A 24,690-nucleotide genomic window follows, 5' to 3' on the forward strand; every position below is an offset into this window, starting at 1 on the left:
GCACAGCTTCTTCATGTCCTCGTCATAAAGCGGCTGTAGCTCAGTTGGTAGAGCTGGTCGTTCGATGATCGAAGGGTTAGGGGTTCGAATCCCGGCTCCGACTGTCCACATGTCGAAGTGTCCTTGAGCAAGACACCTAACCCCAAATTGCTCCCAATGAGCAGGTTAGCACCTTGCATGGCAACTACCGCCATTGGTGTGTGAATGGGTGAATGAGAGGCCATTGTAAAGCGCTTTGAGTGCCGCTAAGGTGGAAAAGCGCTATATAAGTGCAGTCCATTTACCATTTACCATTCATTTCCCCAGGAAAATCCACCTATATATCTCAATCAGGAAAACCCACCTATATATCTCAATCAGGAAAACCCACCTATATCTCAATCAGGAAAATCCACCTATATATCTCAATCAGGAAAATCCACCTATATATCTCAATCAGGAAAACCCACCTATATATCTCAATCAGGAAAACCCACCTATATATCTCAATTATGAAAACCCACCTATATATCTCATGAGCAGCATCATTCATGACCTCCGGTCGCTAATGTAGCACAAGTCTGAGACGGGCTGTTACCTTCGGAGGGGATGACTTTGGGGTTGCAGGTCATGTACCTCCGGGAGAAGTGGGACAGGACCCGCTCTCTCTCCTGAGTCTCCCCCATTAGGGCAAACTGTTTGAGGAAGGTTCTGGAACGAACACGTAGGACACACACGCACGCACGCACACACAAATATATTAGGTAGGATCTAGAGTATCACCATGTTCTTATGGCTGTACATATGAGATGCATTCCCTCAGCTAGCCACCAGGGGACAGTGTTACCTACTACTCTTTTAACTAAACTGATCCTATCAGGAGAATTCAATTGAACTGTCTCTCTTAAGGCCAATTCACAAAGGCCCAACAACGGCCATCAAACACAACCAACCAACAGTTGTTGGGTTCTGTTGGGTTTGTGTGCTATGCTTGTTGATGTTTGTTGGTGTTTGTTAGAATCAGTTTTTTCCTGATGTAACTTGCTCAATCAGCGTTTGTTGGGGTAAGTTTGACAAGTGTGCTATGATTTTCCAACAAACTCAAACAAACAATGGGGTAGCACGTCCCACGTTTCCATAACAAATGGGCAAAGAGACTGTTATTTTCCCAAACATTCTAAGCCCCACAACCAACAAGAGAATGTTTGGAATGTTGTTTGGTGGTGTTTGTTGGTCGTTGTCGGGGCAGTGTGTACTTAACAAGCAACATTTCCATGAGAATATGTTGGAAGATCTCCCTTTGATCCCACTGCAGAGTTCATTCAGGTTGAGATACTACCTGGTTGCTGTGTCCAGCCAACATTACTATTTACCTCCACCCCAGCGGGATGAGAGGTAATGTTTTTGGTGGCGTTTGTTTGTTTATTTGTTTTATTTGTTTGTTCGTTTGTCTGTTAGCAGGATTACGCAACAACTACTGGACCGATTTTCATCAAACTTGGTGGAGGGGTGTAGCATAGTCCAACTTAGAACCCATTCAATTTTGGAGCATATCCAAGTCACAGGGCGGGTTCACGAGCCACTCAAACACAGCCAGGCCGGCCATTCACCTCCATTAATTTTTTGGACTACGATTATGCAAAACTACCAAACCGATTTTCATGAAACTTGGTGGAGGGGTGTAGCATGGGCCACCTTAGAACTCATTAAATTTTGGAGCGGATCCAAATCACGGGCCGGGCCCATGAATGAAAACAAAACTTAGAACGAAGCCAGCTCCCTGTGTGGGGGTGCTAGAGACACAGGGTTTGGACTGGGGTGTAACGATTTCTGTAATATCAAACACATGTCAAATGTCCTGCTCGCAAATGTCAAAAATCTCTCTGAGCACCATTTCGAGTTATTTTGTGTTTACATAATTACGAATTTGATATGAATGATTATGTATTACTTATTTACATTACTTATCTTATTCTGATGCTACTGCAAAGGCTGAGGAGCCAGAACATAAGAATTTTACTCCCTTATAATGTTATAATGGATATAACAAATAAAGGAATCTTGAATCTCTGTTAATCTCACCGTAAAGCCTGGTCCACAGATTGACCATTAAAACTGAAGAAGCTTAGATATTCCTCCGCTACCATACGACTGAAGTCATTGCTGGAGAGAAAAAGAGACAGACAGAGGGAGAACAAAATGTCAGCTCAAACACGTGCATCCTTTCAGACTGTCAGTGCATGTGAAGCCAGCCAGCATGTGAGGCCAAAAAAACTGTGATTCCCAGGGTGCATCTGTCAGAAAGCAGGGAGCCCTTTAATCTCACACTCTTTCACATCAGTGCCAACCATCAACTGGCAGACTGATCCAAGGGCATTGCAGTGTAGGAACGCAGAGAAACAGAACTATGACAGAAATTAGGCCCCATGTAGACATTGGTACAGGAAAATACACAGCGTGCGCCGAGTCCACACAAGGCTTGTATTCATTAGAGAGATCAGATTAAAATGGCTCATGAATAGCAGCCTGTCTGTGGTAATAACACCAGTTCGCTCACTTCTTGCTGAGGTGGCGAGCGACGTCGGACTTCCTGAAGCCGTCCAGGTTGAAGAGACGCTTGGCCAGCCGTTTGGCGGCCGGCAGGTCGGCGCGGTTACCGTTGGTGAGGGTGTCGCTGCTCCCTAAGCCCCGCCTCTCGCTGAGGTCCTGGTCCAGCTCCGAGTCCGTGGCCAGACGGCACTTCTCCCTGGACAGGGAGGGAGGGAGAGAGGGAGGGAGGAAGGGAGAGAGGGAGGGAGGGAGGGAGGTAGGTAGGGAGGGAGGTAGGGAGGGAGGGAGAGAGGGACGGAGAGAGGTAGGGAGGTAGGGAGAGAGGGAGGGAGAGAGGGAGGGAGGTAGGGAGAGAGGGAGGGAGGGAGAGAGGGAGGGAGGGGTGGAATAAGGAGTGGGGACATTGTACAGTCAATGCAAACCCTTGAAAAAATACATTATTTGTAGGTATTGATTCTGCCGTCAATAATTGTGTTCCATGGAAATAAATCCTGTTTTTGGGTCCAGCGTGTGGTGATTAGGTTCAGAGAATTCAGTCAGAGAATAGAGGATGATGCTTCTATACATGCTGAGGCCATTCTCAGCTAAAGTGGCCGATACACGATTGGGTGGTGTCTGTATTTACAATATGACTTTATCCAAAGAAAACATGAATCACAAATAGCATACGTGTGTGTGTATGTATGTGTGTGTGTGTGTGTGTGCGTGTGTGTGTGTGTACTGTATGTGTGTGTGTACTGTATGTATGTATGTATGTATGTATGTATGTATGTATGTATGTATGTATGTATGTATGTATGTATGTATGTGTGTGTGTATGTATGTATGTATGTATGTATGTATGTATGTATGTATGTATGTATGTATGTATGTATGTATGTATGTATGTATGTATGTATGTATGTATGTATGTATGCAGACTGCAGGCAAACATTTCATCTGCAGGGCTTAAACAGCTCATAAAGAGATGGAGCTGAGGCCAACACCACACAGCGTTCAACCCTTATCAATGACTCATGCAAACCTCGACAAAACAAACAGAGCCTCCATTAGCCAACCGGCTAACCGCATGTACGTACTGTAACTAAGCAACAAGCAGAGCGGGTTTCAGTGTGTGGGAGAGGTGAGAGAGATTCCTCACAACCACACGGAAGATCCACCATGTCTACCGGAGAGGAGAGGCGAGGCGGAGGTCGGGGGTCAGGGGTCAGGGACGGGAACTCACCTTCGCTGGGGGCGGCGAGCGGGCAGGTACCTCTCCTCTACGGCGGCGCCGCGACAACAGAAGACGGAGCCGGCCTTGCCCGCCGCGCCCGCCCTCCCTCCGCCGCCAGAGTACCTCAGGCTGGCCGGCCGACCGGCCACGCCCGCCCTGGAGCCGCGGCCCGAACGCATCGCCCCAAACCTGCCCTGCGCCTGTGTGTCCGACGGTCCCACTGTGGTTCCTCAGTGGGCCTAGTGTAGTTCCTCAGTGTCCACAGCAGTGAGGCACATCACCTGGATTCTACCCCCATAAGTCTTGAGATGTTACTCCCTTAGGTCCGGCGCAACGTGAGGCAAAAAGGCACACGCCCGCCCCACACAAAAAAGACCTATTTTCTTTCCTCCTTCTCTCTTCTATTTCACTCTATCTTCCCAAAGGTTTCTCGGCCGATCGAGCGGTTTTGTCCAGCAGCAGCTCCCCTCCCTCTTTCTGTCGGGCCGTCTCTCCCTCCCCTCACTCCTCCCTCTCTCGCTGTGTAAACTTCACCGACGTCCCCCGCCGACCTTGGACTGGAAGCATGGCATGGAACTTGGCAGCCTTTTGCTACCCCCCCCCCACCCCCCCCCCCCCCTCTGCCTGAACCCCTCCCTCCCTCACCCCCCCCCCTCTCTAGCTCCAATTACTCATACTCAGTGGGTCCTTTGGGTGTTGTGTGTACGCGCTGTCTATCTACCTTGTTGGCCAATTGAGATATTTGCACACATCCTGTAGGAAAACAAACAGACCAGCTCCCAGGGAACACTCCAACTCTAGGTGTGCTGTTTTGCGTTCTCTCCTAACAATGACTGTTCGGGGAGGGGAACGGAGTGTAGCTTTGTAAACGCCGGTCTGCCATTGTGGCGCCTGTTTACGGAGCGCGACTCCATCAGAGGCCAAGACTGCGGCCACAACAACGCGCATGTTTTGGTTCTCTGACTGAGGAACTAGTCCAAAGTTGCTGAGAGGCAATGAGGACATTTCTGGTGTCCGACTTTCAGGTTTAACAGTCTATCACCACATAATTGCCCCCCCACCCCCCTCTCTCGCAGTCCAATGGGCTGCTCTACACAATAGGCCTCTGTCTAACGGCACGGACCATCTCAAAAGGGTATGTGAGGAAAGGGGGGGGGGCGCCGGGGGCGAAATTCCTACTTTTATCAAAGTATGGACAAGCCCTCTGAAATATCTGCTCTGTTGTCTTGTCCCTGGATTCCTGTCGGCCGGGCCGGCGGGGATCATAACACTGCGATAATAATCCCGGCACAATGCGAACACGAACCCCGACGAGTACAGAATGAATCGGCCCATTTCAGCCCGCTGAGCGCTAAAGGCGAGCCGAGTGTTTTTCGGTCAATGACCGGGAGCCCGTCTGGACTGGAGAGTGGATTGTGTTTCCTCTTTCTGTGTCAGTGCGCTTGCAGGCCGTTCTCTGGACGAACACAGTCCTGACCGTTGTCCCTCTTTTGGCGGTGGCACAGCGCGCTGGAGACACGGTGATGTCATCATGATACTTTTGACAGAAGCACGCGATATTGTCATCGACTGCACAGACCCCCCCCCCCTCTCCACCCCCCCGCCATGTACACACACACGCGTGCAAACACATATGCACACACACACACTGATCGTAGCCTTATCTGTCTGGCTCTGATAGTGAGCCAATGTCAGATTCCAGGAAAATTGTCTTTTCTGTGACGGCCGACCCACACGCCAAATCACATTTCCTACTAAGGATACCGCTACTAGAAAAAGAAAGCAACCCTCTCCATGCTGGGTGATTTATTCAGACAACGTTTCGGCCGAGCGGTCTGTGTCCAAGTCTTGGGGTGTCTTTCAAGACTTTGACAAAGGCCGCTAGGCCGAAACGTTGTCTGAATAAATCCCCAGGCACCGAGAGCTTGAGTGTGTGGGTTACCGGCGCCTCTCCGAGACTACGGTGTGCGTTTTCTCCTGTTTCCTGTACAGGGATACCAGTGCTGTCAATGTTCATGTCACTGAATGAATGTATAAACAGGAAGCCATCATCACAGTGATCTCCATCACAGGGCCGGGTCGGCCGTATGCATCAATAAGCACCTGACTAGCCGAGGGAGCTCGACTGGGAAGCGCAGCGTGGCGCTCTATCGCCATCTAGAGGCGGGTACCACAAAGTGACAGTGCATCACGGTGCCACTGCAGTGCTGACACACATAATTAGCAGCTCTCTCCATCACCTGCGAGCTCATGAAGGTTTCTACACCAGACAGGACGGCTGAAACATCTGCTATCACCAGACACAGACTAGTTATCGCTTGATTATTAAAGAACACAAAAATGTGTGAATGTCAATAAATGCATGTGTAACATGACACATATACAGTGATCATGTAACATCTGGAATATGTAGGGGTGGGATGTCTGCCCACCTCCCTTGTTCTCTGTAAAGCGCATTGTGTTGCCTCTGGGTATGAAATGCGCTATATAAATAAAGCTTTGATTGATTGATTGATTGAACATACAAGATGTGTACACCGCAAAATACACTCAGGAATCCCTCAATATGGGTCTGGTCTCCAGGGCAGGATGTGTACCTGAGATATATTTGGGCAGCTACAGTACAGTAATGGTGAAGGTGAGGGCTGTAACACTGCAGCAACCAGCTAGCTCAGCAGCAATCACTCGCTCTAATCATGCACACACACACGTGCGCGCGACACACACACACACACACACACACACACACACACACACACACACACACACACACACACACGCACACGCACACACCTACACACACACACACACACACACACGCACACACCTACACCCACAGTACAGTATGCCCACCCTCCCACTCACACACACACACACACACACACACACACACACACACACACACACACACTCACCCACACACACCTACACTCGCCCACACCCACACCCACACCCACACCCACACACACACACACACACACACACAAACAGCATGCCTCCGAGTCTCCCTAACGACCTTCGCTAACTACTGTGCTCCAGAATAGCTCTGCAGTGCTGGCCTGTCACCACAGACAGGAGGGAGAGAGCGTTTTCCTGAAGGCTGACATTGGCTCACTATCACAGCCAGACAGATAACGCTACCATCAACGCGCTGCAGTTGAGGATCACATTTTGCTCCAATACGTAAACAATCTACCGTATTCTTTCTTTCACAGTCATTTCATATTTATTTTTTGCTCTAATAGCCTAGCTACCCTACTGGCGTGATGTTAGGTTTGGCTCTTCTAGAGCCACCTGTCTGTTAGTGTGAGCTCATGTCGTGGGGCGTCAGTAGCTCGGGAGCTAAAGTAGCCGTCTGGGAATCAGAAGGTTCCCGGTTCGATTCCAGCTCCTCTCGGCGGTGTTGAAGTGTTCTTGGGCGAGACACTGAATCCCCAAATTGCTCCCAATGAGCAGGTTAGCACCTTGCATGGCAGCTGCCGCCATCGGTGTGTGAATGTGTGTGTGAATGGGTCAATGTAAAGCGCTTTGGATAAAAGCTCTATATACAGGAAGTGCACTCCGTTTACAATTTACCTCCTGTACATGAGCGGCCATCTTGTCTTTGGTTCAGGGAACTTTAATAACCAGCGCCACCACTGACCTGGGGAAGGAGAAGGAGGGATTACTGTGCCAGCTGTTCCCCAGGCGGGCTCCTCCCCCTCCCCGAGGGGGCGTGTCGTCCGAGCCGCTGCTCAGCCTCTCGCTGGACGGGGCGCGGGTGGCGTCCGAGTCCCCCGTCACGGTGAGGATGGAGTCGGACAGGCTGGGCCTCTCGCCGCGGGCCAGGGGCGCGAAGCTCAGCTGGACGATCTGCCTGGCGCTCTGGCAAATCCGACCCTGGATCTCCGGGGTCAGAGTGGGGAGGTCAAAGGTCAGGACGGTCTGGGTGCTGGAGGTCAGCAGCTCCTCGCAGTCCAGGCTGCTGTAGGACGTCCCCTTGGCGCGGTGGGACTCCATGATGCTTTCAAAATGGCGGCTGAAGGAGTCCTCGGTTGTGCGGCGCGGCCCCGTCACCAGGATGGGGGATTTGAGCGCGGGGTGGGCGTCATACAAATTGTCCAATGGCCTGAAGAGACAGAGAGGGAGTGAGAGTTACTAGAAGTACCAACATAGTTTTATGTGTCTGTCATGTTTCCATATTTCTCATAACAGGTCATTTGAAGTGAGTAGAGCTGTTATTCTAAATTAGCCAAAGGGCTATCACCTACAGTAGGTGCAACTGAACTCAAAAGATGTCTTTTGAGTGTGTTAAGCTGCACACAGCAGCTGTGTTCGCCTAAAAAACACCGAACCGGTTTGCCGTCGGTTGATAAAAAATAGGTTACTGTGCCACGATAGTGGAGCATAGGAAGATCCTCTTTCTCCTCCTTCCTCCTTTCATTCTCGTCACTTTGGGAATTCTTCTGACTGAACACGACTATGAGCCAGGCTACAGCGCCCTGCATGGTCAACGGGTCGGTAAACGGCCTGTCGAGTGTTTAGGCGCGGGCGCGGGGTGCGACCCGCCCCTCTCACCTCGTCAGTAGCCGGCTGAACACCTCCTCCTCCTCCTCCTCCTCCATCCCGGCGTGCCTCCTCTTCAGGCTGTCCCCTTGCATCCTCACACTGGCCCAGCTCACCACCTCCTCCTCCTCCTCCTCCTCCTCCTCGCCCCCGCCCCCCGTCCCCTCGTAGGTTAGCCCGCCCAGGGGGCTGCTCCCGGCGCCCGACGTGCCCATCACGCTGCGGTTGCTCCCGAAGGCGGAGTCGGCGTCCTCCTGCTCGGCCAGCAGCACGGCGTCGATGTCGGTCTCCCGGTAGCAGCGCAGCGGAACGGCGTCCAGGTCGGTCTCCGAGTACCGGAGGGTCCGGCGGATGATGCCCGTCTTGGGCGACGTCCCTGGGGCCGCCGGGGGCGGGGTCACCAGCTCCACCTCCACGTGCTGCACCTCGTGATTGGCCGAGACGAGCGGTAGGGAGGAGGGAGGGGTGGGGGTGGGGGACTCACTGGAGGTGCCACTAGGGGGAGCTGTGGAGGCCTCCAGGGTATCTGCATTGGAGGAGGAAGAGGAGGAAGAGGAGGAGGAGTCGATATGAATACACAGCAATGCTTTAGATTCACACGCGTTATATAGAGCGAGTGATCATAATCACTCGCACTCAAAACAGTCGATACCGTGAATGTAATTTAGCTGCGTGTGCAGATCACATCTTCAGAAGGCCAGATTGATACAGTATATCAGCTCATGCGTTGTTGAAATATCTGGACTATGTGTGTGTGTGTCTATCCGTGTTAGAGTTACAGCGTGAGTGAGTTATAGTGTGCTGTAAACGGTGAGTGAGTACGCGTGGCGTCGGCCGCTCGGCTCGCACTTTTCTCTCCTCTGCCGGCGCTGTCGTCAGCGGGGGCCCCGAACAGGAACTCCCACTTGGCGCGGGCGATCCTCTGGGAGTGCAGCGAGGGCCCCGGTACTGCCGAGCCACTGTCTGTCTGCTCTCACACACACACACACACACACACACGCACACGCAACAGAGGGTGAACACGCACAGGATGCACTTAGACATGTGGTATACCCAAGCTAGAGTGCCTAGTCGTTTTGGGTGGGTGTACTGTAGGTGTGTGTGTGTGTGTGTGTGTGTGTGTGTGTGTGTGTGTGTGTTTGCTTCAATATAAATATCTTCGCCACAATGAATATCTTGTGGTCTCGCATTGTGATTTAGTCCCTGATCGCTCCTTCCTGCCCCTGTGGAATGAGTTACCTCCCCCCCACCCCCCCATGTCAAAATGGCGCCCACCCTTGAAACATGTCAATCTTGCCTTAAGCCCCATTTCCTTTTCCTATGTATTTGTGTCTCGTATTGTTAGAAATCACTAGCTGTGTTCTATGTGTTTTAGTGTTGTGTTATTACTTGTATTTCACTGTTTTTTTGCACAGCACTTTGGTAACGTTGCGTTTGTGATATGTGCTGTATAAATAAACTGGATTGAGTTGCTCTTCTGGAACTTTCCGCCCCGCCTCCCGCCGTCCTGGGCTCACCTGTATTCCTGAGGTGGCGGCCGCCGTCTCGTTGCTCTGGTGGCTGGACGGGCTGGACTCCGGGGACATGCAGTCCCCGTCCCCCAGGCTCCCTGTCACCCCGCTGGAGCTGCGTGACGAGGAGCCGGCGGCGCCGTGCCGGTCCCCCTCCGCAGGCTCCTCCTCCCCCCTCCTCGCCGGCCGCCCGACGCCGTGTCCGTCCCCGTCTCCGCCCTCGTCCTCCTCCGGGGAGTCCAGCGCCACGGGGCCCAGGAGGAGGACCGCCCTCCGCCTCTGCTCGGCCCGTTTCTGGAGGGCCGTGGGGCTCAGGGCGCGGTGCCCCCGCCCGGGGGCGGGGCTGGGGGTGGGGCCGGCGCCGCTCTCCCCCTCCGGGTGACCCCACCGCTGCCTGGAGGTCCAGCTGACCGGAGCTTCCTCCACACTCTGGCCGATGAAGAGCCTGCGGGCCAGCTCCGAACACTCGCCCCGGTCGTAGCAGCCGAGGGCGCCCTCGCCGTCCGCCGCGGGCGACCAGCCGTCTCCGGTGTACTGCGGGGGCTGGCGCCGGTGGAGGGTGGGGCTGTCCACGACCCGGAGCTCCGCCCTCAACAGCCGGGGGTCCCTCATGGGAGAGCTGACCTCAGCGGGCGGGTGGGACGGGCGGAGCAGGCGTGACGGAAGGGCGGGAGAGCCTATCCCTGACGAGTTCTGACGCTGGGCCCGCCCCTCCCGTCGCTCCGTCCCGTGATTGGTCGGCGAATTCATGTTGTGTGACAGTGAGGAGGAGTTGTGTGAGAGTGAGGAGGCGGGCTGGTGAGGGTCAGTATTGTCGGGCGCTGGCGTGTGTTGACCGTTTAGAGGGATGTTCATCTTCACCGTCTGCTGCTGTTGTCTTTGTGCGCTTGAGGAGCCATTTTGGGCGTCACCTGATATATTTCCAGAGTAAGAGCTCTCTAATTCGCTTAAAGCATTGTGCAACGAGGATGTCCTTATCTCTGTTAAAATGGAGGACACTTTCGTAGCCTCCTCCGCTAGCCTACGGGCTACCTCGGGGCTATTAGCAGGGGAGGAGGGTTTACTGCCACTTAGCTGGTTCATCCCTTCCATCAGAGTATTGCCGAGTTGCAGGATCGCCCCTTGAGGCGAAGGGCCGCTATTGCAGGGCTTGTGCACATGTCTCTGAGTGGCTGGACTCCCTCCCACTCCTCTCTCCTGACAGAGGCCGTGGAGAGGGCTCTGGGGCCCAACCCAGGACCCGGGCCTCGAGTTAGGAGACACGCCCAAAGCGGACCCCCTGGTGTGGGAGGAGAGCCGGTCCGAGGCCGGGCTCCTGGGCAAGCCGCAGTTGGCCCTGTTGCGGTCCGAGTCCGCATGGTTATTTGAGAACGCGCAGGCGGCGTTCTTGCGCTGGACAGGCGAGCCGCCCCACGACTGACAGCGAGGCTGCTGACCGCAACACGACCGGAGCCCGTGGGCGAGCTTGCTCCGAAGCAGGGGGGAGCCGAACTCCTCCAGGGCCCTCTGGGTGGCCGCGCGGCCGACGGGGTCCAGGGTGGGGTGTCGGAGGCCGGGGGAGCCCGTCGGCTGGGGGCCCCCCGCCCGACGGAAGGTCTGCTTTGGGCTGGAGCTGCAGGAGGAGTCGGGGCTCCCGAACCACACGGGGTCACTGAACCTCTTGCGGAGGTGGGAGGGGGTGGAGCTCTCCTCCCTGGACCCTCTCAGGCATATCGTGCTCCTGGGGCTCACCGCCGTCTTCACGTTGGCCTTCTCGATGTAGCTGAAGGTGACCACGGAGCGCTTCCCGTCCGGCGCCGAGGAGTCGTCGCCGCCGCGCCTCGGGCCGTCGGGCGGCGCGCGAGGGGCGGCGGCCTTCCCGGCGGACGGCGGCGAACGGGCGGCGCGGCACGTCGCGATCTGACGCTTGCCGACACCGGGGGAACTAGCGTCGCCGCCTTGTCGGAGCCGAAAGGTCACGGCGTGTCCGGAGGGGGACTGGCAGCGCGTTGGCGTCATCTTAGCGGGGGTCTGGCAGGGCGTTCGCGAGGCGAGCTGGGACAGGAGCTCGCCGGGTCCCTCGCGCGCCGTCGCCAGGGCTGACTCACTCCTGGCCCCCACCCCTGAGCCCGCCTTCCCATCATGCTCTGGGGCCGACCTCACCTCCACGTACAGATGAAGGACTTTTCCAGACATGACCTCACCTCAGCGCATCACTGAGAGAGAGAGAGAGAGAGAGAGAGAGAGAGAGAGAGAGAGAGAGAGGGGAGAGAAGGGAGGGGAGTGGAGAGAGAGACGTGTCCTCTTTCTCTTTCCTTGTTCTGTTTGTTGTTTGACCTCTGCTGGTGGTGAGGTCAGTGTGTTTCTAGGTGATCGGTCTAGCCAATCAGGCTGCAGGAGTGTTTCTAGGTGATCGGTCTAGCCAATCAGGCTGCAGGAGTGTTTCTTGCTGATCGGCCTAGCCAATCAGGCTGCAGGAGTGTTTCTTGCTGATCGGCCTAGCCAATCAGGCTGCAGGAGTGTTTCTAGGTGATGGTCCTAGCCAATCAGGCTGCAGAAGTGTTTCTAGGTGATCGGTCTAGCCAATCAGGCTGCAGGAGTGTTTCTTGCTGATCGGCCTAGCCAATCAGGCTGCAGGAGTGTTTATAGGTGATCAGCCTAGCCAATCAGGCTGCAGGTGTGTTTCTAGGTGATGGTCCTGGCCGGTCAAGCTGCAGGAATGTGGTCACTGGCCGGCTGTGTGAGCCAGGGACAAACAGGCCCGTGGGTCGCCGCCCTGCCCAGCGCCTGGGTCACCATGCCTGTGAGACAGAAGGAGGACAAGGTTTCAGAGCTACTTCTTAAAGACAGTCCTGTTGAAGGCATGGCTAACTTTGGCACGGTTGGAAAACATATATAAACTAGCCATAGTCTATCTTTGATCTATGCAACATGATCGAACTACTTCAATAAGAGTCATCTCATCTATGTTGTGAATATAACGATTATAACTAATGATATTTGTACCCAGAATGCACCTAGCCCCAATAATAACCCATGAGCATCCCAACATTTAGAACAAGCACTAACACAGCTTCTTCTTCTTCGTCATGTGGGTTAGGTGTTATGTCCTCCCCCCCCCCAGGCTCGGGGCAGAGGGGCTATCCTTTTACCACCCCGAGCTGGCTGAGGGGTCATATATATCTGGGCACACCTCCAGGAGCCACGTCACCGTTTAACTAACACAGCTACAAAACATGAACTGTGCTTGACCACGGTAAAGGTGAATAGTGCTGAGCAGTCCAGATGTGGGCTCTGGTACAGGTGTGAGAACGAACGAACGCACGCACACGCTAACGTACAGGGGTCAATACAATACCCCCCCCCACACACACACTTCATCAGGTGGGGTCAATATGTTGACACTTATACTTTCAACACTCTTCCATCTGTCAAATATCAAATATTGTCTCTCAATTAAGTCAAAATGTTTGACTCCAAATGTACTCCCCTGAAATATCCTTTTTAAGTTTTGTTATTCTGTTTTGGGTTCTGCCAAAACATACCTCTGTCAACTAAATACTTGACATTTAGATACTATTTGCATTTCAATGAATACATCAGAATTCTGTAGCAAAATTGTTTTTCTCTTACAGCCCACAACCAGCCTCCTGGATAGTGAAACTAGACATCTGACTGGGCATCTGTCAACTGAAAACGATTTTCACGCCAAAAACACCACATACGGCATGACTTCTCAAGCTGAGACGCGAGGAGGATGAGCTTGAGATGGAGCCAAGACGAGAGACAGATTGGAGTTAGCGAGACAGAGAGTTAGCGTTGGCCTTCTGGTAGCAGCGGGAGAGAGTGTGTGTGGCTCAAAAAGGAGTAGACAGAACAAAGGAAGAGTGTGTAAGATCACACAGCAGGCACATCCCTCAGATCCACCCCCGATCCGGGACTCAAACCGGCCACGCCCCCTTCTCCTCCTCCTACCCTACAACTCACTCAGTTTCACACCGAAGCTCAAAGGAGCTTCTGAAAACTAACAGGTGATTGAAACATTCAAACAAGGTGAACTATTGTTAGGGGCCCCGCGGGGGCCTCATTGTCTAAGTGGTGTCGAGAGGAAGATCGTCTCCTCAGTCGAGCGGCGTCCTGTACCTGTGACTACGCCTGTCCTGTCAGAGATGATTTCAGAAAGGTACCGTCTGATTAGTGAGACTGTCATGTTTGTGGCCTCCCAGAGATGCACACGCTGAGGGCCGACACCGGGCCAGTATTGACTCTGGAAAGAGCTGATGAGGCCGAACTCCATTCATGCCCCGTTATCCATCACTACATCAACTAGGACAGGCGCGGGAAAGAGAGGGAGGGAGAGAGAGAGAGAGAGAGAAAGAGAGAGAGGGGGGGGGAGAGAGGGGGAGAGACAGCAGGGAATAAAGAGAGAAAGATGGTGAACGAGAGGATGAGTAATATTTGTGTGAGGATAAGGAGAGAGAGAGAGAGAGAGAGAGAGAGAGAGAGAGAGAGAGAGAGGGAGAGAGAGAGAAAAGCTAGCAGACTGATCAGAGTGGAGATTTACTGCCGTAGGGAGCCGTAACGGGATTACTAGCTGCTTACGTAAACAACTCAGACACTGTGCAATCGTCGGACAGGCTCATTTAGCTCCTGCTCCTGCTCCTCCTCCTCCTCCTCCTGCTTCTCCTCCTCCTCCTCCTCCTCCTCCTCATGCTGCAGTGCCTCCCTTGAATCCCCACCGGCGCCTTGAGAGTGTCGGCCAAGCTGGCACTCGTACTGGCGCGATATCGCCGCTCGCCGGTAAACGCGCCCAACCGCCGACGCCAGGGAAAAGTCACAATGGAAGCAGATCATTAGCGATCGCCACCTGCCACGCTCCAGCTCTGAGAACCGCGGCGGGGTGTTCACAAGACTTCTCAACGCCTGCTTAACAGAACCAAGGAACAGTCTGGCTAGAGACGCCCTAGCCTAAAGGAAGTGGAGAACTCTAGTGGAAGACATAACAGCCGATTGAGTGTCCTTGTGCTGTTATGGATTCGCCCTACCGTTTCAGCTCTCCGTGACGACGAGGCCTCTCCAGAGCATCCCATAATAAAAGCCCTGTGATGGCCGGACAGTGACACCAGGTGAATCTGACACCTCCTCCAGCCAATCAGCTCCCCTCGGGGGAGTGTGCTCATGACTCAAATCATACAGGCAATTAAGCCCTAGTGGGTGCGCTGCACTAATATTAGCCCCCGGGATACGACGGCGGGCGCGCTAATATTAGCCACCGGCTTGGATTCTGGCTGTCTTAAGCAGCTATGATTTCAGCCGCATGAAAGGTTCTGCATGTGCTCGTATGGCTGACAGCCAGAGAAGGAAAAAAAAGTACCGTAGCAGCTTTCAAAGAGGGCTGAGCCCTTTCATCCCTGGAAAAGGTAGCAGCCTCTCTTGGCTCAATACCCTTTGATTCAATAATCATGGATTCATACGCAGACTGAATAACGTTATGGTTCACAGTCCTTAGTACACTCAGGCACTTTCTGAGAGGTAGGCACGGCTTGCTGGAGCAGGACACCGCTGTCACTATACTCTGCCGGCACAATGAACTGGCGATTACCGTGCTGAGTCATATCTGAGGACCTCCCTAACATGTCAGGGTTAACAGGAGAGGCGTTCATAAACAATATGACTTTGTTGGAGACGTGTACAAGGCTACCTCTCTCCCACTCAACTGTCTTCAAAGACTCCGCCAGACAAAGACACGGTTCCTCTGACTCATACAGCCTTTTGTGTGTGTGTGTGTGTGTGTGTGTGTGTGTAAAAGAGAGAGGAGAAAGGGAGGGAGAGAGAGAGAGAGAGAGAGAGGGAGGGAGGAGTAGCCTATTCCATCAGCACTCTCATCTTAAACTATGAAGAGTTGTCCATGTTGACCTTGTCGTGGATATACATCCACTCCTCGCCTGGTTTGTGACTTTGTCCAGGGAGAATGACGCAGCAAAAGCCTCCTAGAACAGCAGTATGATGACTAAACAAATCACCAAGACGACACGCGACTGGTCACTGAGTGTCGACTTCTACTGGTCAATCTTATTTCTAACATCATTTTCTCAGACTCCTTTGGTGACAGCCCTGCCTCGTTCAGTTTCTAACTAGAGAAGGTTGTGTCCACCTACAGATTCAGAGAGGAAGCACCTCTATGGACTGAAATAGAGCGTTAGGAATATAGGAAATGAGAGTTCATGCTTCTATTTAAATATTGTGTGTGTGTGTGTGTGTGTGTGTGTGGGTGGGTGGGGGGGGGGGGGTGATGTGCTCCCTCTATTTGAGGTGAAAACACAAACCACCAGCATCCACTTCACACACACCTTCAATGTGTTCCGTTGTGGCACCTAGAGCCACTTCACACGTGATTAAAAAAAACAGCCCAGTCCTTGGAGCTTTGCTGGGACCAGGCCAAACCAGGATGAGAGAGAGAGAGAGAGAGAGAGAGAGAGAGAGAGAGAGAGAGGAGAGAGAGAGAGAGAGAGAGAGAGAGAGACTCCAGAGAGAGTCCCCAGTGTTTCTCAAGCATAAAAGCGGGAGACACAGTGTAGAGGTTGACGTCAAGTCGAGACAAGTTTCTTCCCAGGAAGTGACCTGTTTAACTCTGCTGGCTCTCGACCCTGCTAAGTGGACGTGGTTTACAGAGACGACACAAGCTACCGGCTCTGATAAAGCCTCGGAAACTACAGGCATCTGGACATTTATCTTCCCACTGAGTCAATGAAAAACACAAATAGACAATGACAGATAAGCAGAATACACGGTCAGCTACCCCAACTCAGACAGAGAAACAGAGAGAGAGTATAGATAACTGCTCTCATGATAAGTTTCTCAGTATTGGAGCAGTGGCAAGGAAACGGTAAAACACAGCCGAGGCACTAACAGATAACAACCCTGATAAAATACTCATCCGATATGACACAAGTGGTTCATTCTTCGCTGTACTACTTCGTAGTCATCACGTCTCCTGAGAGGGCATGTCAAACAGGTTGTGGGATGGCCTAGATAGGACTGGTGGTCACAGAGAATTCAGGAAAACAAGTGTGGCGGTGCATGTGTTGACATGTCCTCATGTACTGACTAATACACAAACATGTAAATCCACATGCACACACACTCACACGTGCTCACTTAGCTGACACTAGCACACACACACACACACAGGCGCATACACACACACAAACACACACACACAGGCGCATACACACACACACACACACAAACACAGGCGCACACACAGGCGCATACACACACAGGTACACACACACACACACACACACAGGCACACACACACTCGCGCACACACACACACACAGGCGCATACACACACACACACACACAAACAGGCGCATACACACACACACACTCGCGCACACACACACACACAGGCACACACAAGCGCCGAACATGCAGTCTTTCCTGTTCACAGACCTAATAGGATTTCCAGATCCCTTAGTCGTAAACATGACATGCACATCTTTATCCTGCAAGCTTCCCGTTACCTCAGCAGGGATGCTTCTCCTGGTCAAGCGCTCACAAGCCCCCAGCCGCAGCAAAGACAGAGGCAGCCGAGACAGCTACACACAGAGCCTCTGCTCCTCTCCTCTCCATCTCCCACTCACTCACCTCTCCTCTGCCGCCGGCCGCCTCCTGCACTCTGCATTCACGCCTCCCACATGACCGGAGCCCCCCCCCTCTGTCTGTCTTCCTTCTCGCTTCTCTTCTGCGCCCTGCAGCAGGACTGTGGACCCGACCGACTGCCACAGGCTGCCTGCCTGCCCAGCCTCCCCCTGCCAAGCCACGCCCCCCTGGCTGCATCACCAACCAATCAGCACGGCCACACCGCCCGGACCTCCCACTCTCTCTCTCCCTCTCACAGTGGGTAGCTGCTGTGCCGTGGTCTGGAGAGCAGGTAGTGTGCAGTAGTGGTAGTAATTGTAGTAGTAATAGTAGTAGTAGTAGTAATTGTAGTAGTAGTATTAATAGTAGTAGTAGTAGTAGTAGTAGTAGTAATAATAGTAGTAGTAGTAGTAGTGGTAGTGGTAGTAGTAGTTGTGGTAGTAGTAGTAGTAGTAGTGGTAGTAGTAGTAATAGTAGTAGTAGTAGTAGTAGTGGTAGTAGTAGTAGTAGTAGTAGTAGTAGTAGTAATAGTAGTAGTAGTAGTGGTAGTAGTATTAGTAGTAGTAGCAGTAATAGTAGTAGTAGTAATAGTAGTAGTATTAGTAATAGTATTAATAGTATTTGTAGTAGTAATAGTAGTAGTAGTAGTAGTAGTAGTAGTAGTAGTAGTAGTAATAGTAGTAGTAATAATAGTAGTAGTAGTAGTAGTAGTAATAGTAGTAGTAATAATAGTAGTAGTAGTAGTAGTAGTAGTAGTATTAGTAGTAGTAGGTGGTTTGAAGCCTGGTTCGGAGGCAGGAAGAGCACTAGAGCAGAGGTTGGGAGTTGTAGAGTATGTTCTCCGCTGAAGGACAGAGTTCAAGGGGGAGACGCGGCTGTAGGACAGAGTTCAAGGGAGAGACGCGGCTGTAGGAGAGAGTTCGAGGGAGAGACGCGGCTGTAGGAGAGAGTTCGAGGGGGAGACGAGGCTGTAGGAGAGAGTTCGAGGGGGAGACGCAGCTGTAGGAGAGAGTTCGAGGGAGAGACGCGGCTGTAGGAGAGAGTTCGAGGGAGAGACGCGGCTGTAGGAGAGAGTTCAAGGGGGAGTCGGCAGGCGTGAGAAGAACTGGAGAAGAACCAGCCAGACACTGACCAGCAGGGCTTCTGTGGAATAGACTCTGACTGGGGAACGCATGAACTTGAATCCCCCTCCTCCCCCAACACACACACACTTACACACACACACACACACACACACACACACACACACACACACACACACACACATAGACAGTACACCTCTTTTAGCCTGTGATGTACCTACTTGTAGTGTACCATACTTTGTAGTGAATGTACTATGCAGACTGTCAAATGTTGGTGAAAGGGCTTTCCCAGGGTTACCGATTATAAGCAAGAGAGGGTACTGTAGGCTAAAGACTGGTCTCTACTGGCCGGCCTTGTATCCTGGATAAGGCAACTGATTCGGAAATGCGTTGGATGAGCCCCACTATGGCAGAGCCACAAGAATAAAGGCGTTTTAACTTTCACTCTTTAAAAGGATGTGTTATTTTTTACACACTAATGTGTCTATATTAGGACTTCACATTTGTGTTTATATATTTGACACAATCACTGTGGAGAATTAAAACTCTCAACACAATAGTTGATACTTTTACACAGCTAACATAACTACTGTGTAGAGAATTTTATTTATTATATATATTACATATATATTTATTATATTTATTTTAGTGTGTTAGCTGTGTTGGATTTTCTAACACATTGATTGTGTCAAACATAACAGAATGTGTAGTCCTTATATAGATACATTAGTGTGTAAAAAGCAACACATCTTTTTGAAGAGCGTACTGGAGATTTTCAGCGGGTCTATTTTTAGCCGACTCTCTTGCTTACGTGGACACAAACACCGCCTTGCAATGAGCCCCTGTGTTTTAAATAAGCCCCTCTCTGTTTTAAATACATTCTGAGCCAAGGTAGAGCAGCGTTCTTTTTTCTCTCCTTACAATCACAGGTTAGCGGTTATCCTTGGAGGTGGAACATAATGAACATTTCAGCGTGATGGCACTTCATTTTTTTGTGTGTCTGAATGGGATGGGTAATGTTGGGAGCGGCCGGACACTAAAATAAAATCATTCATTCATGCTGTAAGTACCATGTTGAATGAACATGGTTTAATAATTCAAGATACAGTAGTAGGGAATGCATTTTCTCATTAAACAGAAGTAATAAAGGTGTTTATTTAGGCCCATGAGACTTATTAATTCAAAGTGAGATGAGGTCCCACAAAGTGTTTTATAGTGCAGTATGTAAAGAAACAAGACGTGCAGAACGTAGAATCATAATATTGAGAGACTAATGCAGCATCGCTGTAAAAAGACATGTAGGGCGCCAAAGACATTCATTACAGAAAGATGACTTTGGGCTGTTTGAAATATTAAAGATAATTTCAAAGCAATGCTTGGGCAAAGTGCCCTCTCTTTTCTAAGCAATGTTTGGGCAAAGTGTGCACACTGTACATACAGTAAAGTCCATTTGGTGTAACAATAACGTCTGATCAAAAGCACCTGACTGAGAATAGCAAGGAGCAGTGATGCTGTAATTACTGAGTAGCCCGTTATAACAGACTGGTCCATTTGTATTGTGCGCTGTGGTCCAGAGTCTGGGTCAAAGGTCGGAGAGGCAGACAGAGTGAAGCCAGACTCGGCAGCTGTCTGGTCAGAGACAGATGGACAACGTCAGGGGTGAGGGGTGATCCACACTGGCAGACCGACACAGAGGACTGGGCTGGGTTTGTGTGTGCGTGTGTACTGTATGTGTGTGTGTGTGTGCGTGTGTACTGTATGTGTGTGTGCGTGCGTGTGTACTGTATGTGTGTGTGTATGTGTGTGTGTGTGTACTGTATGTGTGTGTGTGCGTGTGCACTGTATGTGTGTGTGTGTGTACTGTATGTGTGTGTGTGTGTGTGTGAACTGTATGTGTGTGTGTGTACTGTATAAGTGTGTGTGTGTGTGTGTGTGTGTACTGTATGTGTGTGTGTGTGTGTGTGTGTGTGTGTGTGTGTATGTGTGTGTGTATGTGTGTGATATTCTAAGCGTCTAGCAGGATTCAGTGACCAGCAGACAGCAGCGAGGAGGATGATGGCGCATGACCACTGAGGATTTACACCTTAGATAAACAGTATCTGCTGAATCCACAGCTTTCTCCTCCTCTAACGACCTTCAGGAACTCACAAACATGCCCCTTGTGTCAACAAGGTGTTCCTGCAAATCCCACTAGTGTTTTCTCACAGTTACTCGAAAACGATTACCATTCTGGACAGGGGGAAGCTGCAGGGTAGCAGGGCATCTCTATCAGGACAGCTCACTCATCCAGACATACCCCGTCTCAGGAGCACATGTCTCACAGCCCTGCGTCTCAACAGACACGCAATCCAGCCTGTGGGGTTCTGGAAACAGTGGTCTGGAAAGAGCTCGATATCCTCTCATCCTGACCACTGAGCAGACAGGAAATGATGCTCACTAACTTCCTACTAAGCAGCTTACTACAGCGTTCGCCTGACGGATACTCATCGTTCAACAGATTTGTTGCCCCGACATTATTGTTTCTGTTGCCACATTCCAGGAATTGCTCCGTCAAACAACATTAATCAGACAGCAGCCGATCCTCTCCACATTCAACACAAGAGCTCAGGATTAGGGTGCCAATAACAAGCTAACTGACAAAAAAGTAGCTTATCACAAGCTCATCTCTGCAGACTGCACCAAACACACCAAGCCAGCGTTCACATCAGAGCCGAGTCAGCAGTCCTGGAGCAGATGTGGACAAGGGTTTAAGCCTGGGAGCTTGATCAGCTCTAAGCCCCCCACCCCCAATCATGTACAGTGTTCTATTTCAAACAAACGACGTTAAAGCAATCAAATTACAGGATTATCTTGATTGCTTCCAGTGAGTTACTGTAGACTACCTCATCCGCTCCACAGTCATCCACAAAGACAAACAATATCACTGTTGTTGAACCCAAATGAAGGGTTTTTAAAAATAAACTGGTCAATTTTGTAAATGTCACTGCTAATGAGCTTCTGAGGAGAGTCAGGCGTGTGCCTCTCTACTGCATTAAACCTCAAATGAACTGTGGTGGACAAATACCGTACAGGTGCCCTAAGGTCAAGAATGGATTGAATTGCTATTTATGTCTAACTGTATTATAGGCTACACCCATCAACTGTATCAAATCAGTACATGCGGTACAACAGGGCATTTCAGCATTAGCTTGTAGTTTGAATTTAATTTATCCCTGAGTGACATCGATCGGCTATTACACAGAACTCTCAACAGGGTAACTATCAAACGGCAGAGCAAATCAATTACTGGCACTTGAAATGTGACAAACATCTAATGCGGGCCAAGAAGAGTGCAAGTGAAAACTCCTCACTCATTTGCTCACTCTGGCATATTAAAACAACATTTCTAGAGTGGCATGTTTCCATATGGAATATTGCCAAACTCAAAAATATGAAATATGACGCCAGTGCAGGATGCTGAGAAGCTAGTCCAGGCGTTCGTATCCTCGTCTCAGTTGTAAAGCGCTGCTCGCTTCTTGTCTCACGTCATCTGTGAAGAGCCTCCAAACGCAGCAGCCTGGATGCTAATGAGAAAATACCACCATAATCACCTGTGTTGCTCCCTCTCCACTGATGGCGTTGATTTTAAGATACTGCTCTTAACTTTGCAAACTAGAATGGAGAAGTAAGACGCCTCCTTTCCTCCACTAGTCTGGGGGTCCACCTTGGGCAAGTGGTAGTACCCCCTAGCCCCCCTACCTGGGGTCACAGGTAAGAACCCTGATGGACCAAGACCTAAGAGGAAGGGAGACCCGGCCCAGAGGAAGTCCGGGGCCCTCGTCTGGAGCGCCTCTGTGCTGGAGTTCACCCCAGTGGACGAGAGGGTCGCCTCCCTGCGCCTTAGGACTGTGGGGGGGGGGACTCTGACTGTGGTTTGTGCTTATGCACCGAACAGCAGTTCAGAGTACTCAGCCTTCCTGCAGACCCTAAGTGGAGTCCTATTTGGGGCTCCTGCAGGGGACTCCACTGTCCTATTGGGGGACTTCAATGCACACGTGGGCAATGATGGAGAAACTTGGAGGGGCGTGATTGGGAGGCATGGCCACCACGATCTGAACCCGAGTGGTGTTTTGTTGTTGGACTTCTGGAAAATAGTTCACTAACGTTCGCAAACGTTCGCTATGTTTGAACGCACCCCTGATCTGTGACTGTATACGGTAAGACGCGCTAAAGTATATAATCATCTCGGTCTTCCATGCAGTACATCCAGCCAGTTCCGCAGAACTCTCCACTCCTGCGTTCCTCCTCAGTACATCCACGTATGTTGGTGTGGGACGTCCTCTTAATCGGTGTGTTGGCTCCCAGAGCACCAGCTTGCTGGCTGGGAGTTCATGGTGTCTGTGGCAATGGCCAGCAAGTTTCATCCTCCTGGATTCCACTTTCCTCCTCCTTATATAAATAAGGTTAAATTGAGCTGAATTGGCCAATACAAGGCCTATAAAAAACAGCAAGAAGAGACATTTCAGCAGCAGCTAATAAGAAAAGAGTGTCTCTTTAACAGGTCTGAGTTTCATTAATCACAGTTATCCAGGCCACTGCCAGGCGTTCCATCTGCAGCAGAGCCAAGAAGGCTTCATCTTCTGTCCTAGCAGCTCCTCATTATGGGAGAAGATACAGTAGCAGGATTGTAAAATGCTAAATGCTTGCCATCACTGGTATAACTGCCCAGTCTTATGCTAATACACCCACCCCCAAAAACATATTCTGGATAATAAATGAGCACTTGCTGATTAAAAAAAACAACAACTAGAAATGATGCTCAGAGAGTACAGACCTCCGCCCCTGAATGCATTTCACGGCAAAATTGAATGGGTTCTAAATTGGCCCATGCTACACATTGATTCTACTGTACTTTAGCTTGAGCGGTTGAAGCATTAATGGTTGAAGCATTTCACTAACGAGGCCCCTGTGGTCGATGGACATCATAGTCACGGCTCTTCTCTGTCCTGGCCCCGCAGTGGTGGAACGAACTGCCCACTGACGTCAGGACAGCATAGTCGCTGCCCGTCTTTTGTCGCAGGCTCAAAACTCATCTCTTCAAGAAGTACTACAACGATCCTCCCTCTCTCCCTCCTCGCACATCTGCAGTCAATGTTGAACGATGTATAACTGAACCACGGCTGTGGTGTTACTGGAAAAATTCATTCCATAGGGAAATGAGGTGGCAAGCAGAACTACTAAGGTGATGGAGGAGGTGTGTGTGTGTGTGTGTGTGTGTGTGTGTGTGTGTGTGTGTGTGTGTGTGTGTGTGTGTGCGTGTGTGTGTGCGTATCATCCCATTACACAGCTAATAGCCAGATAGGGCCGCCTGGACCAGAGCCCTGGGGAAGGGAATCATAAACTGGAAGCTAATGAAGACAGAATCCTTCCAGCTGCCCTTGGCTGTAGGAGAGAGATCTGCTCTCATGCTAGGTGACATTTGACAGTCTTATAGTGGTCATGTGTCCTGCTCCTCTATAGGAGCAGCGATGGTGTGTGTGAGCATCAACAGCAGTAACAGCATGTCATACTGTCTACATGCACACTTGCCATGCTCAAATGTTAGAATATACAAGTGATGAGGCGGTCACTAGGCTATAGTAAATGATAAATGCTACAGCTTTCCAAGAATAATCGTTTACCAGCAAGGAAGGCATTTTGTGAACAAATTAAGGGAGAAAATCGTTGCCAAAATCTCTGGGGATGCAGTATGGCAATTCATTGTTTTGATTTTCTTTACTTCACTGCTGTGTGCATCTACAGGAGCAATAGTGTGTAATATGGCATTTGATGAAACATATAGGCCATACTCTCCATGCTATAGGCCAGTGTAGTATTAAGGCCAGTGGTCTAGACATAGTCAAGAGTTGAATGGCAATTATCTTAAACATTCAACTCACGAGGAAAACAATGGCTACCTGCTCATGCATTAAATCAATTAACATTTGGACTGGCACAATCTTTCCTGTGGTGATCCATAGCCTAGGTCAAAATGGTGGTATATAGCTTGCTAGTATAGGCCTACTGTATGATACACTATCATTGTCTCTATTAGGCCTACATATAGTCATCAGCGATTCTCCTAGGCTACAGTAGCTCACAATCTTTTAGCTGGATCAGATGGTCGTTTCATCTAACTTTTCCCCTAGACAACACTTAGTTG

At 50.9% G+C, this 24,690-nt stretch overlaps 1 protein-coding gene across 1 annotated transcript in view; it reads right to left on the reverse strand.

Annotated features, from left to right (window-relative positions):
- The window catches only part of LOC311326902 (uncharacterized protein), a gene marked incomplete at its 3' end in the record, with an annotated part of 11,806 nt that extends 1,124 nt beyond the window's left edge, over positions 1-10,682 (reverse strand). Inside the window, exons 1-9 of the mRNA XM_084459881.1 lie at positions 9,808-10,682; positions 9,140-9,257; positions 8,303-8,816; positions 7,389-7,853; positions 5,223-5,254; positions 3,755-3,974; positions 2,537-2,725; positions 2,062-2,142; positions 555-690 (exon numbers count right to left, since the gene is read on the reverse strand). Of these exons, the coding sequence (XP_084316007.1) occupies positions 555-690; positions 2,062-2,142; positions 2,537-2,725; positions 3,755-3,974; positions 5,223-5,254; positions 7,389-7,853; positions 8,303-8,816; positions 9,140-9,257; positions 9,808-10,656 (2,604 nt within the window). The 5' untranslated portion in view covers positions 10,657-10,682. The remainder of the gene's footprint in view (positions 1-554; positions 691-2,061; positions 2,143-2,536; positions 2,726-3,754; positions 3,975-5,222; positions 5,255-7,388; positions 7,854-8,302; positions 8,817-9,139; positions 9,258-9,807) is intronic.
- Between the last annotated feature and the right edge of the window lie 14,008 nt (positions 10,683-24,690).

The sequence above is a fragment of the Borostomias antarcticus genome, assembly GCF_949987555.1.
Source record: "Borostomias antarcticus genome assembly, chromosome: 29".
NCBI lineage: Eukaryota > Metazoa > Chordata > Actinopteri > Stomiiformes > Stomiidae > Borostomias > Borostomias antarcticus.